We start from the raw sequence: 15,000 nt of genomic DNA on the forward strand, positions 1-15,000 counted from the left end.
GTTGCATCCCAAGAGACATCCTTTATGGAGAGCTCGCCACGGGGCAGAGAAGCATCGGCCGCCCACAGCTGAGATACAAAGACGTTTGCAAACGCGACATGAAGGCGCTTGAGATCAACACTGAGTCCTGGGAGAACCTTGCAGATGTCTGCAACAGATGGAGAAGCACTCTCAAGAATCAGCTACGGATTGGCGAGGACAAACTGTTAGCTGCTGCAGCAGCAGAAAAGCGAGCTCGCAGAAAAGGGACGGCAGCCGACAGACCAGCATCAGCTTACACATGTGATCGCTGCGACAGAGACTGTCTCTCTCTCTCGCATCGGTCTCTACAGTCACAGGCGACGCTGCTTGGTCCAAGCAGACAGCCCAGTTAGACATTAGGTCGGATATACTCTATCCATGGTCAGCCATGACCGAAGGAGGCCTACTACTACTACTATTACTACTACTACCGGTTTATTTCGTTGAGATGTGTTCCGAAATCCGAAAATTCTAAAAACTGCTTTCCACTGTTTGGCTGACTGGAATGTTGGGTTTTTTTCGAAGACGACATGACCTCGTGTTTCATGTTCACAATTAAAATGAAAGAAACACAAATTCTAGACAGCACACGTACAGTGATACTAACTACACTATCGACGTGTTTACTGCATATAATTATTCTAAAGTGGACACTGAATTAACTGGAATGAACATAAAAGAAAAATTGAATGGATTGTTTCGTTTCTTTCAGCCCATTGTAGACTGGTTTGTGCAGATCTAGAGATCTACTGTGTGTTGCGATGTGTTTGAAGAAGATGACAACGTCTCCTTTACTATTCGAATTTGAACTTAAATAAAAGAATAATCGAGATATAATTTAAAAAAACATGATTCAAACGGCGTTATTACGTCTACTATAATCACATCTATTTGTCGCACGAAGAAAAAAAACGTCAACATTGCTTTAAGTTTTAAATTCAGTTATTTGACATCAGATGACGGGCGCAATAGCCGAGTGGTTAAAGCGTTGGACTTTCAATCTGAGGGTCCCGGGTTCGAATCACGGTGACGGCGCCTGGTGGGTAAAGGGTGGAGATTTTTACAATCTCCCAGGTCAACATATGTTCAGACCTGCTTAGTGCCTGAACCCTCTTCTTGTGTAAACGCATGCAGAAGATCAAATACGCACGTTAAAGATCCTGTAATCCATGTCAGCGTTCGGTGAGTTATGAGAAACAAGAACATACTCCAGCATGCACACCCCCGAAAACGGAGTATGGCTGCCTACATGGCGGGGTAAAAACGGTCATGCACGTAAAAGTCCACTCGTGTACACGCGAGTGAACGTGGGAGTTGCAGCCCACAAACAAAGAGGAGGAGGAGGACATCAGATGTGCCGCAACCTTGGGGATTAGTCTGCTGGCTTCGGAACTGAACATGTGTGGCTCGATCCCACTCGCAATCCTTTTTTTTTTTTTTCTCACAAGCTTATCTGAAATATCCTATTTAACTCTCTCCATACGAACGGCGAAAGAGACGACGTTAACAGCGTTTCACCCCAATTACCACCATCAAAATATTGCAAGCGGAAGGCTCTTATACTGAAGAGGTGAATGTTGACAAAGAATACCACAATTCTGACGACGGAAGCTAAAGGTTGGGTCATTCAGACACCCACTGGACATCATCCGAGGGGTCTGTGTAGAGGAGAAGAGAGGACTGGCCGTACTGAGTGAGTTAATACAGAGCACTTTTCAACGATTTTTTAATCTCTTTTTTTTTTTTTTTCCTCTCTCTCTCTCTCTCTCTCTCCTCATGATTCCTTTACTAGATACAGCGTGTTTTCTGTAGGTTTTTTTTTTTTTTTTTTTTTTTAATCCCAAGCTTATTCTATATATCATATTTGATATAGAAAACTTTTTAACGATACTTTCATCACTTTTTTTTTTTTGTTTTTTGGTGGGTTTTTTGTTGCTCCTCAGGATTCCTATACTGGATAAAGCGCGAAGCACAAGTGAATCTTGAAGGTTTTCCTCTTGTCTAATAGGTTTTATTTACCATTTTATTGAATTGGGTATTGATATAATCGAGACACCTGGGCATATAATGTATTGCAGGAGATAAGATGATGTTGAATATAAATGATGTTCATGGATCTGTGTGGTTTTCAATGTATCATGGACAGTTGTGTTGTTCGATGGATGAAATGTTTCTTTCTTTTATTTGTCACCAAACTAAATCAACAATTCCTTTTTAAAAGATAAGATTTTTGTGTGTGTGTGTGTGTTTTGCATGTTGTTTATTCGTACATCGCAAGACTATGTTTACAATAGACATTTGCATTTGTATTTGTATTTCTTTTTATCACAACAGATTTCTCTGTGTGAAATTCGGGCTGCTCTCCCCAGGGAGAGTGCGTCGCTACACTACAGCGCCACCCATTTTTTTGTATTTTTTCCTGCGTGCAGTTTTATTTGTTTTTCCTATCGCAGTGGATTTTTCTACAGAATTGTGCCAGGAACAACCCATTTGTTGCCGTGGGTTCTTTTACGTGCGCTGAAGAGGTGAATGTTGACAAAGAATACCACAATTCTGACGACGGAAGCTAAAGGTTGGATCATTCAGACACCCACTGGACATCCGAGGGGTCTGTGTAGAGGAGAAGAGAGGACTGGCCGTACTGAGTGAGTTAAACATCTATTTGAGAGTGAGTGAAAGAGTGTGTGTGTGTGTGAGAGAGAGAGAGAGAGAGAGAGAGAGAAAGAGAGAGAGAGAGAGAGACACAGATACACACACACACACAGAGGAGAGAGAGAGGGGGGGGAGAGAGAGGGGGGGGGGAGGAGAAGTAATTTTGAATCAGTTTGTTGTGCAACATCACTATTGAATTATGTTTGGTTATTTTTATCACAACTGGTCAAAATGATAAACTGGCATTTATCAGTATTATTTTTACTGAATGAATACAGGCCTTATGTATTGGTAATAAAATATGCACAACATTGGAAATGACAAAGAAATTGTGGTAAACAAACAAGCAGAATTTGATAAGGGGGAACATCTGGAAATCATGCCGTTGATGGTTTTTGTTGGACAGCATTGTATGAAGAAAAAAAAAAGAAGAAAAAAAAGAAATCCTGGTCAAAATAAGGTGACAGGGCGATATCTGATGGGGATCATATCAAGTAAGAGACAGGGAGGGTGAGATAGAGGGTGAGAGAGAAAGAGAGAGAGAGTGAGAGAGAGACAGAGACAGAGAGACAAAGAGCGAGAGAGAGGGTGGAGACAAGACAGACAGAGACGCCATAGAGAGAGGAAGAATGACACAGACAGAAAGGCAGAGGCAGAGAGAGAGAGAGGGAGACAGAGAGAGAGAGAGAGGGAGGGAGAGAGAGAGAGAGAGGGAGGGAGAGAGAGAGAGAGGCAGGCAGAGAGAGAGAGGGGGAGACACAGAGAGAGAGACAGACAGACAGACAGAGCGTGAGACAGACAGACAGACAAGCAGAGACAGAGAGTGAAACAGAGAGAGAGTGTGAGACTGAAAGAGACAGCGACAGAGAGAGAGAGAGAGGGAGAGAGAGAGAGGGCGGAGAGAAAGACAGAGAGAGAGACAGACAGACAGACAGACAAACAGATAGACAGAAAAGCAGAGACAGAGACAGAGAGTGAAACAGAGAGAGAGAGAGTGTGTGTGAGACAGAGAGAGAGACAGAGACAGAGACAGAGACACAGAGAGAGAGACAGAGAGCTAGAGACACACAGATACACACACACACACACACAGAGAGAAAGGTGTCGACAGTTTTCCTGTATGTCCTAACGAAGCATTCACACTGTCAAGCAGTGTTGGTGATGTGATCAGTTTCAGTTTCAGTTTCAGTAGCTCAAGGAGGCGTCACTGCGTTCGGAGGACAAATCCATACACGCTACACCGCATCTGCCAAGCAGATGCCTGACCAGCAGCGTAACCCAACGCGCTTAGTCAGGCCTTGAGAAAAAAAAAGTGAATAAATAATAGATAAGCGTACATAAATAAATAAATAAATAAATAATATATCTGGGTGATCTATCTGTGATCAAAGAAAGGAAAAGGGGGGGGGGGATAGTGTGGTCCCCCCTGAGGGATGCCAGAGGTCTTTCAGTATACATAGCATCCCGGCCTTCTGGAAATTCTACGATCGGCTTCGGATCCACTATGTTTACGCATACCCAGATTCAAACACTCGACTGTTGGCCGCCGTTCTTTCTCTGTTTCTGGACCTTGCGATTGGAATGAACTTTCTCTTTCGCTTCGTCAAGTCTCCACTCTCAGCTCTTTCAAGTCTGGCTTTAAAACCCACCTCTTCCCAAAATAGCCTCCCTTGCCTGCCTCTTCCTTGTCTTTAGTTTTTACAGTTTTAGAGTTATGCATGCGTGTGAATGACTGGTGCGAAATCGCTTTGATTTGTCTCCGCACAAGATTCAGCGCTATATAAATACCATTATTATTATTATTATTAAATTCTGTGCTAGAAATTTCCTCTTTTCTATCATACTCTTTCTTTCTGCCTTTTTTTCTTTTTTTTCTTCACTGTTGTCTCTTTTTTTTCGGCCTTCCCAGTCCATTCCCCTTTCTTTCTTTTTGTTCAAGCAAGCCTTGACACTTTTTTTTCTCTCTCTTTTCCGCAGTATGTGATGTAATATCTGTGCTGTTTTGCTTTGGCGATTAGGTAGTGAGATGTATACACAAGGATGGGCTCACACTACACTAGATATAGCCCACGAACGGAAAAAAAAACTGAGTATACGCACCTGCATCTCTCTCTCTCTCTCTCTCTCTCTCTCTCTCTCTCTCTCTCTCTCTCTCTGTGTCTCTCTCTGTGTGTCTCTCTCTGTCTCTGTCTCTGTCTCTCTCTCGGTCTCTCTCTCTCTCTGTCTCTCTCTGTCTTCATAAACAAAAAGAATTGTCATTGTTTTGTGTGTTCTGATGTGAAACGGAATCACCTATGGTGGAAAAAAGCATCACACATGGACCAGATAACCCATATATATATATATATATATATATATATATATATATATATATATTGTGTGTGTGTGTGTGTGTGTGTGTGTGTGTGTGTGTGTGTGTGTGTGTGTGTGTGTGTGTGTGTACTCCCTGTTCAAGAAAATAATTAAAACAATAGAAAACTGTTCATATGGTGATGTGGTGTGTGTGTGTGTGTGTGTGTGTGTGTGTGTGTGTGTGTGTGTGTGTTGGGACTGTTGAAACATTTCAAAAGAATTTCCATCTACTTCCTTTTATTTACTTATTTCATGGGTTTTTTTTATTTTCATTTCTTTGTCAGCTGTACACAGAAGGGAGATTATTCAGGCCTGTGGTTTACGTCCCATTAGCATGAAAACGGGCCAGGTGACTCTCATTCTCTTTTCCTCTCCTTTCCCGTCCTGGTAGATCGCCTTCAGTCTGTAGACAGAGAACATGACAGGGTGTAGACAGCCTGTAGACAGAGAACATGACAGGGTGTAGACACAGAACACGGCATGATGTAGACAGTCTGTAGACAGAGAACATGACAGTCTGTAGACAGAGAACATGACAGGATGTAGACAGAGAACATGACAGGGTGTAGACAGAGAACATGACAGGGTGTAGACACAGAACACGGCATGATGTAGACAGTCTGTAGACAGAGAACATGACAGGATGTAGACAGAGAACATGACAGGGTGTAGACACTCTGTAGACAGAGAACATGACAGCCTGTAGACAGAGAACATGACAGGGTGTAGACAGTCTGTAGACAGAGAACATGACAGGGTGTAGACAGTCTGTAGACAGAGAACATGACAGGGTGTAGACAGCCTGTAGACAGAGAACATGACAGGGTGTAGACAGCCTGTAGACAGAGAACATGACAGGGTGTAGACACAGAACACGGCATGATGTAGACAGTCTGTAGACAGAGAACATGACAGGGTGTAGACACAGAACACGGCATGATGTAGACAGTCTGTAGACAGAGAACATGACAGGGTGTAGACACAGAACACGGCATGATGTAGACAGTCTGTAGACACAGAACATGACAGTGTGCAGACAGCCTGTAGTCAGAGAACATGACAGGGTGTAGACACAGAATACGGCATGATGTAGACAGCCTGTAGACAGAGAACATGACAGGGTGTAGACAGTCTGTAGACAGACAACATGACAGGGTGTAGACAGCCTGTAGACAGAGAACATGACAGGGTGTAGACAGTCTGTAGTCAGAGAACATGACAGGGTGTAGACAAAGAGCACGGCATGATGTAGACAGTCTGTAGACAGAGAACATGACAGAACATGACAGGGTGTAGACAGAACACACGACAGAGAACATGACAGTCTGTAGACAGAGAACATGACAGGGTGTAGACGGTCTATAGACAGAACACATGACAGAACATGTCAGGGTGTAGACAGTCTGTAGACGGAAAACATGACAGTCTGTAGACACTCTATGAAAGGACACACACACAGACACACACACACACACTGAGAGCTTAGAGAAACTAAAAAAAATGTTTTAATGCCATTGACATTACAATCCTATTGGCACGGGACACCTCAGAATAATCGTTTAGCAACTTAAAAACAAACAAAACAGAAACGGCATGAAAACACGAATCGCAGTCGCAGCAATAACTAATTAAAAGAAAATCACAAGGTCTGTTGGAAGACAATCAATAAAATAAAAAAAATGTATCGAAAACGGTTTTACCCACGCTCGACAAACTCATGGGCGAGCTCAACCGAAAAGAACAGTATGAAAAAAAAAGATAAGTAAACCTGTGCATATTCAGTCAGTTTGCACTTTCTCCCTGCATATTACAAGAAAATATAAGTGTCGGCTTATCATAGTCGACCATCCAACTTAACCGCTATGACAGTTAAAACTTCAGTGTGGCTATTTCTTAACTTTCGGGACAGTAATTTTTGAGTAGTGTATGAATTTACAAGTCAGAGCAATTCTTGATATGAAAGTGCCAAGCAAGGGCGATAAATTTAGCAAGTGACCGAATCATCTTTACATTATCTGACAAAAGGAGATGGATGACGTCCCTTTCAACTGAAACACTTTCTTTGAAAACTTCACGTTTTTTTTGTGTTTTTTTTTACGGATACCACTATAGGCGTTACACACAAAAAGAAAATGAATTTCGTCTTCTGTCTGCGCCCCACACATAGGGCATGGGGGTCGAATTGATGTGTCAACGGAGTACCATCTTATACTGGCATCGTAGTTCAGCCCCAATACCCTTAGCCTGAACCGAGTAGGACTAAGCCTGTGCCTTTTACTGTTTAAAACTGAAATATATTTTTCCGTTTCAAATATGCTTTTGAATGAAAGAAACCAGCCATATTTTTTTCCGAATCTTCTGAATGAAAATGCCAATCCTGTTTATATGAAGAAATAAGTCTATCTTTAAATTCAGACAAGAATATTTTTTATATCACAAACTGCTTGAAACGTGCAAACGATCACGAAATCATGAACAAAACATTCTGCACATAGTATACCCACAGTTTTGCTTTCCAGATTCAAGTTGATTTAACATCATGTTATACACTTGTCTGAATATTCTTTTAGAAGGAAGCTGTGTTAGCCTCAGCCAGAGCTTAGAGAGAGAGAGAGAAAAAAAACAAAAAAAACAAACAAACATATCAGCACAAACCTCCGTTTGAGGTCAGCCATAGCACAGCTGCTGGGATTGTGAGAAATGTATTTCTGATACGCTGACATCGAGGACAGAAAGCCGACCAGTTCTTCCACACTCCAACATTTCTCTATCTTCAGACTGTCATTTCTGGAACACACATATATGCACGCACACATGCACACACACACACATGCAATCACAAACACACATTGAGAGAGAGAGAGAGAGTGCTATGCATTCTCATATACGTCTAATATCACTCAAAGTGAAAAGACGTTAAATCAAAGAAAGAACACACACACACATACATACACACATATACATCTAATATCACTCAAAGTGAAAAGACGTTAAATCAAAGAAAGAACACACACACACACACATACATACACGCACACACGCATGCATGTACACACACATTGAGAGAGGGAGAGAGAGAGAGAGAGATTGTTATGCATTCTCATATACGTCTAATATCACTCAAAGTGAAAAGACGTTAAATCAAAGAAAGAACACACACACACACACACACATACATACATACATACACGCATGCACGAACACACACATTGAGAGAGAGAGAGATTGCTATGCATTCTCATATACGTCTAATATCACTCAAGTGAAAAGACGCTAAATAAAAGAAAGAACACACACACACACACACACACACACACACACACACACACACACACACACACACACACACACACACACACACACACACACTAAATGCATAAAAAACCCCATAAATATTCATCAGTGAATAGATAGTGTTTTTCTCTTCAATAAAGCATGTAAAGCTGATTAATCATATTCAGTAAAGATAAAGCAAAAAGTATCCACAAGGTTGTACATATCATCGATGTCACCATGGAAACTAACACGCACCTGCCTGAATGGAGTGGCTCGCGTTCCTTGCTGAGAGTTTGATGTCCATACATCCAGCATAAAATATATTAATAAAAATGATATTCACCGCTGTTCACCTTGATGTACCAAAACTGTTCCTCTCTCTCTCTCTCTTTCAACGCTGAATGGATACCAAATCTCTGTCTCTCTCTCTCTCTCTCTCTCTCTCTCTTTCTCTGTCCCTCTCTCTCTCAACCATTCTGTGTGTGTGTGTGTATCTTTGTTTCTGTCTTTCTGGCAGTCTGGATCTCTCTCTCTCTCTCTCTCTCTCTCTCTCTCTCTCTCTCCCTCCCTCCCTCCCCCCCCCCTTCTCTCTCAACAAGCAGAGAAATTGCCATGTATCAAAATTTATTTTCCATGCGATCAAAAGGAGAAATCATATACTCAGACCTAATTAAGTAGAATTAATGTCAAGTCCGTGAACATTATGTTATTGTGTCATCTATTCAAGTCTTATAATACCCCTCCCTTCCCATGGCCACCCACCCCCAGTCCCCTGGTTTTGAATTGTGGTCCATGACCAAAGTTCATCAACTCACTCAGTACGGCCAGTCCTCTCTTCTCCTCTACACAGACCCCTCGGATGTCCAGTGGGTGTCTGAATGACCCAACCTTTAGCTTCCGTCGTCAGAATTGTGGTATTCTTTGTCAACATTCACCTCTTCAGTATAAGAGCCTTCCACTTGCACTATTTTGATGATGGTAATTGGGGTGAAACGCTGTTAACGTCGTCTCTTTCGCCGTTCGTATGGAGAGAGTTAAATCAGTTTCGTTCGTTCGTTCGTTCGTTCGTTCTCTCTCCCTTTTTCTTGCTCTCTTCCCTCTCTCTTTCTCTTTATTCTTTCAGCCACAACCCCCACCCCCCACCCCCTTCCTGCTCTTTGGTACTGTCCTCGGACTGCTATTATATTCTCACTGGCCATGATTTATCATCTGAAATGCGTGTCAACATTAATCGAACCAGAAGGTTGGCCTGACACAACAATGAAAGGGGGGGGGAACATCGTCAAGGGAACGAACTCATACACACTTACGAACCTGCGCCATCCGGGAAAAGGGAGAGAAATACTTCGGTAATGTTGAAACACGTGCTTGACTCTCTCTGACCAATACGGACTTAGTAGATCGTTGCAAAACTGAAAAAGAAAAAGAAAATAGAAAAGAAGTGAAGTCTTTTGCTCTATAATTCTGACTCGGATGCGGTCAAGGAATACACTCAAATCTAAACTAAATACGTATTTTGAAAGACCTGGGAGATCGGAAAAATCTCCACCCTTTATACACCAGGCACCGTCACTGAGATTCGAACCCGGGACCTTGAGATTGAGAGTCCAACGCTTTAACCACTCGGCTATTGCGCCCGTCGTTTCTGAACAAATGCCAATGTCGCAACCCTACCAACATTAAGGTAACGAATCTGTGAAAGCGAAACATTCATTGCTGTAAACAGGACAAAGAGAAGGGAGAATCATGCCAGCAGAATAACCCAATAATCAGCTGGTACGGCAGATTGACATGAGCGTACAGCAAAGTGAGAGCTGTACTATCAATGGTTTCTCAATTGCAATGGGAAGTCATTTACAGCTCAGTCTTTTGCGAAGGAATATGACTCTCAAACTAGAAGGCAAGATTGCTCTGGCTCTTTGTGCTAGCTGGCCTCTGGGAAACCATCCCAACGCCAACTGTCCTAAAAACCTCTTGGCCAAGAACTTGGGCAAGACACTCTCCACTGTAATCAAACTCTAGCCCAGATAGTCGGAACAGCAGTTGCCTCCTCTGCTGTTCTGATGGTCATAGTTGTACACGACTGTCTATCATATATACGGCAAAAATCCTTACCCAGACAACGATGTCCCGGGCCAAGGGCTCATCCGGGCAGGCCACCCCATAGCAATAAGCAGCCAGGACCCCGCCAGGCCTGAGGACTCGCTCCACCTCGGGGTAGAACCGCTGGAGGTCTATCCAGTGCAGGGCCGTGGCCACAGTCACCAAGTCAACACTCCCGCTGTCCACGAAGCACAAGTCTTCGGCTGGACCCACCTGGAAGGACAGGTTGGGGATGTGGGACGGCGCTTTGGAGATCTGCGCATCGCTGACGTCCAACCCTACGACCTTCCGGAAGTGGTGGGTCAGAGGTATCGTGCTTTGGCCTGACCCGCAGCCGATGTCGATGGCCAGAGAGAATTTGGCCGAAGGGTTTTCCTGGCAGAAGTTGATGATGGTCTGGGAGACGTCTGAGCCATACGTCGGTCGGTACTTGACGTAAGCATCTGCGATGACCGACGACTTGAACAGCTGGGACTGTGTGTCAGCAGACATGACTGTGGCAGTTCCAGGCAGGGGATGGTAAAGAACAGCCAAGTTTCTGAACCTTGTCAAGCTGAAAAGCTGACTGACCTGACCAGCTTGTTATCCACAGAGGTCGGGAAGACGAGGAGGCTCAAACTGTCGCACGACGAAAGTATTTTTGCCGTGATGAGGTGGTTTGCTGGGACTGAACTCTCACTCAGGTGAGCCACAGTTTGTGTGTGTGTGTGTGTGTGTGTGTGTGTGTGAGCGGACAGGTCATCATTGAAGTGAAGCGTGTGACCATGTGACGGAAGGGAAAGGAGGTAACAGGTGGTGTCAGGGATTGGGGTGTGTGTGTGTGTGGGGGGGGGGGGGGGGGAGGAGGGGAGGAAGGGTGGAGGGGGAAAGCAGGAGATACAACAGCCACCCTGATGCTTTGTAACGAAACGACGAGTAGTGTTCATGTCTCTCAATGGACTCTTCACATTAACTGTGCATGACGAAACGCGTAAACGACCCCCGCACCCCAACTCACGTTCCACAGGAGATTAATTGAAACAGAAATTAGTTCCGCCAAGACCGCGAATTAACCTTTGCAATTAACAGAATAACACGAGCTGTGAAATACAGGACTAAGGGGTAAGGTTTTTTTCTGTTTTTTGTTTTTTAAGCACACGCGTTTTTGTGTTGGCGTGCAGGACTCGAGCCACGGGTGAATGACACAGGAAACGAATGACGAGCGCCTAAAGTAAAGGCAGGCCTCAGCTGGCCTTGCCCAGGTAGGCAGCCTCTTGTGTAAATGACTCCATCTGTAAAACGCTTAATTTAACTCTCTCCATACGAACGGCGAAAGAGAAGACGTTAACAGCGTTTCACCCCAGTTACCACCATCAAAATATTGCAAGCGGAAGGCTCTTATACTGAAGAGGTGAATGTTGACAAAAAAAACCACAATTCTGACGACGGAAGCTAAAGGTTGGGTCATTGAGACACCCATTGGACATCCGAGGGGTCTGTGTAGAGGAGAAGAGAGGACTGGCCGTGTTGAGTGAGTTAAACTTGGTCTCTGGCCATTGATAGGTGCTATATATCTTCTTACTGTGTGCTGCTTGTAGGAAGTACTTGAAGTAGGCAGTGTGTGCTGCCTTAGTGTGTGTTGCTTTTGCTAAGTAGGGTGAACTGCTTAGTGTGTGTGTGCTGATTTCCCATGTATATTGTAAAAGTAAACACTCTATAAAAACCACTCCATGTGGCCCTGTTACTGATGTGAGGAGAGAGTGAGTGCAAGTGAGTGAGTGCATCATTAGTTGATCCTATATCCCCCTGTCTGCTCCCCTCTCTCTCTTGAACTCGAACGAACCACAACACTTTCAGCTTTTTACATATATATATATATATATATATATATATATATATATATATATATATATATATATATATATATATATGTGTGTGTGTGTGTGTGTGTGTGTGTGTGTGTGTGTGTGTGTGGGTGTGGGTGTGTGTGTAAGAATCCATGTGAATGTCAACCAAGGACAGCTCATGGAAAACGACAGTCGGAAGAAGGAGAGTGAGGTACGAGTTCAAATCTTTTACACTGACAAAAAAAAAGAAAGAAAGAAAAGAAGGAAAGAAAGAATGAATGAATGAACGAAAAAAACAAAGAATGAATAGTTAAATGAAAAAAGAAGAAAATAACGATAAAAAGACCACACGAGGGAGGAAGAGAGAGAGAGGGGGGAGAGAGGGAGGGAGAGACAGACAGACAGACAGACAGACGACAGAGAGAAAGAGGGAGAGAGAGACGGAGAGAGAGTGTGTGAGAGGGAGAGAGAGGGGGGGGGGGAGAGAGACGGACAGACAGACCGACGACAGAGAGAAAGAGAGAGAGAGGGAGAGAGAGAGAGATGGAGAGAGACAGACAGACAGACAGACCGACGACAGAGAGAGAGAGAGAGAGAAGGAGAGAGAGATATGGAGAGAGAGAAAAAAAGAGAAAGAGAAAGACAGAGAGAGAAAATTTTGCTTTCTTGTCAAAGTCACAGAGAGAGAGAGAATGAGGAGAGAGACAGACAGACAGACAGACAGACAGACAGAGACCATAATCTATTCGGCCTTATCTGAAACAACTCCACTGGTTGTCGATACAGTCCAGCATTGAATATAAACTCTCCACATACCGCTTTGATTAAAGCTCTTCACAGGTCGTATGTCTTCACTGTTTACAAATCCAGCAGTTTCAGTTTCTCAAGGAGGCGCCACTGCGTTCGGACAAATCCATATACGCTACACCACATCAGCTGGGCAGATGTCTGACCAGAGCATAACCCAACGCGCTTAATAATCAGGCCTTGAGTGCATACTTACATATTTGTGTACATATCAGTGTGGATGTCTTCTACAAGAATTCTGCCAGAGGACAACACTCTCATTGCCATGGGTCCTTTTTTTCAGTACGCCAAATGCGTGCTGCACACGGGACCTCGGTTTATTATTAGTGGAGTGATGGCCTAGAGGTAACGCGTCCGCCTAGGAAGCGAGAGAATCTGAGCGCGCTGGTTCGAATCACGGTTCAGCCGCCGATATTTTCTCCCCCTCCACTAGACCTTGAATGGTAGTCTGGACGCTAGTCATTCGGATGAGACGATAAAGCGAGGTCCCGTGTGCAGCATGCATTTAGCGCACGTAAAAGAACCCACGGCAACAAAAGGGTTGTTCCTGGCAAAAATTCTGTAGAACAATCCACTTCGATAGGAAAAACAAATAAAACTACACGCAGGAAAAAATACAAAAAAAAATGGGTGGCGCTGTAGTGTAGCGACGCGCTCTCCCTGGGGAGAGCAGCCCGAATTTCACACAGAGAAATCTGATGTGATAAAAAGGAATACAAATACAAATTATCGTTTCATCAGAATGACTAGACGCTCAGTTTAATTTTTTTTCCAGTCAAACCTGGGAGAAAGAGCAAGAATGGGATTGGAACCCACAACCTCACGGACTCTCTATGATATATTGATGTTGACAGCTGAGGGTCTTGACCATTCTGCCACCTTCCTCCATTACATAACAAGAGAGGCAAGGCCTTCAAGACTCACTTGTGATACACTTCTTTTTTTTTAAATCCAAGCTTTTCATGTATTGAGTATAATTTCAAAATGTAATGTTTAAGATGAGAAAGACCAGTTTAAAGCAAATTAGGTCCCCTAGCATTAATTACAGAGTAATTTCCCTTTTTTTTTTACTATCTGCACCAAAAACGTTTGCAAAAAAAACAAAAAAACTTCCATGCTTAGCAAAAGAAGTTCCTGTTTGAACAAAAAATGATAATAATAACTGCTCTTGTTGTTGGGTCAGAATATCAGATCAAAGTGCCAAGTTTAGAGAATACAAAAACTATAAATATATCAGTAAATGCAGTTTGCAAAAAATTAGGCTTCATTTTTTTTTTGTGCCCATCCCAGAGGTGCAATATTGTTTTAAACAAGATGACTGGAAAGAACTGAATTTTTCCTATTTGTATGCCTAATTTGGTGTCAACTGACAAAGTATTTGCAGAGAAAATGTCAATGTTAAAGTTTACCACGGACACACAGACACACACACACACACACAGAGAGACAACCGAACACCGGGTTAAAACATAGACTCACTCTGTTTACACAAGTGAGTCAATAAAACGATGATAAATCCAGCAAGACGGGCTACACTCATGATCAGACAGACAGTGTCAGTGCTCTCCAAAAATTCCCCTCTTCGGCCGAAGATTCTTCTCATTCACCGGCTCGTCCCAGTGGAACTCTTTGTCGTCTGAATGAAAACACCCCAAGTCCATTTCATTCAAAGCTGCCTTTGATTAATTGTTATGCATGTGTGTGTGTGCATATGTGTGTATGTCTGTGTGTGTGTGTGTGTGTGTGTGTGTGTGTGTGTGTGTGTGTTTGGAAATGTAAATATTGTTTTTATTATGTAAAGACAGTTTGTAATGTGTTTCTGGATGAATTGTCTTGTGGGTGAGAGTTTCGTATGCCTCCCAGCTAGGTGGACGCGCATGGTTTGATGGATAGGGTCACACAATTAAATGTGTGTGTGTGTGTGATGCGTGCGTGCATGCGTGTGTGTGTGTGTGTGTGTGTG

At 43.3% G+C, this 15,000-nt stretch overlaps 2 protein-coding genes across 2 annotated transcripts in view; one reads left to right on the forward strand and one right to left on the reverse strand.

Annotated features, from left to right (window-relative positions):
* The window catches only part of LOC143276318 (uncharacterized), a 492,860-nt gene that overhangs the window by 342,178 nt on the left and 135,682 nt on the right, over positions 1-15,000 (forward strand). The window lies entirely within an intron of this gene.
* On the reverse strand, positions 5,301-11,114 carry LOC143276268 (putative methyltransferase DDB_G0268948). The gene is made up of 4 exons (XM_076580758.1): positions 10,417-11,114; positions 9,616-9,713; positions 7,681-7,812; positions 5,301-5,428 (listed from the first exon to the last, which is right to left on the reverse strand). The coding sequence occupies exons 1-4, from the start codon at positions 10,894-10,896 to the stop codon at positions 5,332-5,334; spliced, it is 807 nt and encodes a 268-aa protein (XP_076436873.1). The 5' UTR covers positions 10,897-11,114; the 3' UTR covers positions 5,301-5,331.

This window comes from Babylonia areolata, chromosome 31 (assembly GCF_041734735.1).
Source record: "Babylonia areolata isolate BAREFJ2019XMU chromosome 31, ASM4173473v1, whole genome shotgun sequence".
Classification (NCBI taxonomy): Eukaryota; Metazoa; Mollusca; class Gastropoda; order Neogastropoda; family Buccinidae; genus Babylonia; species Babylonia areolata.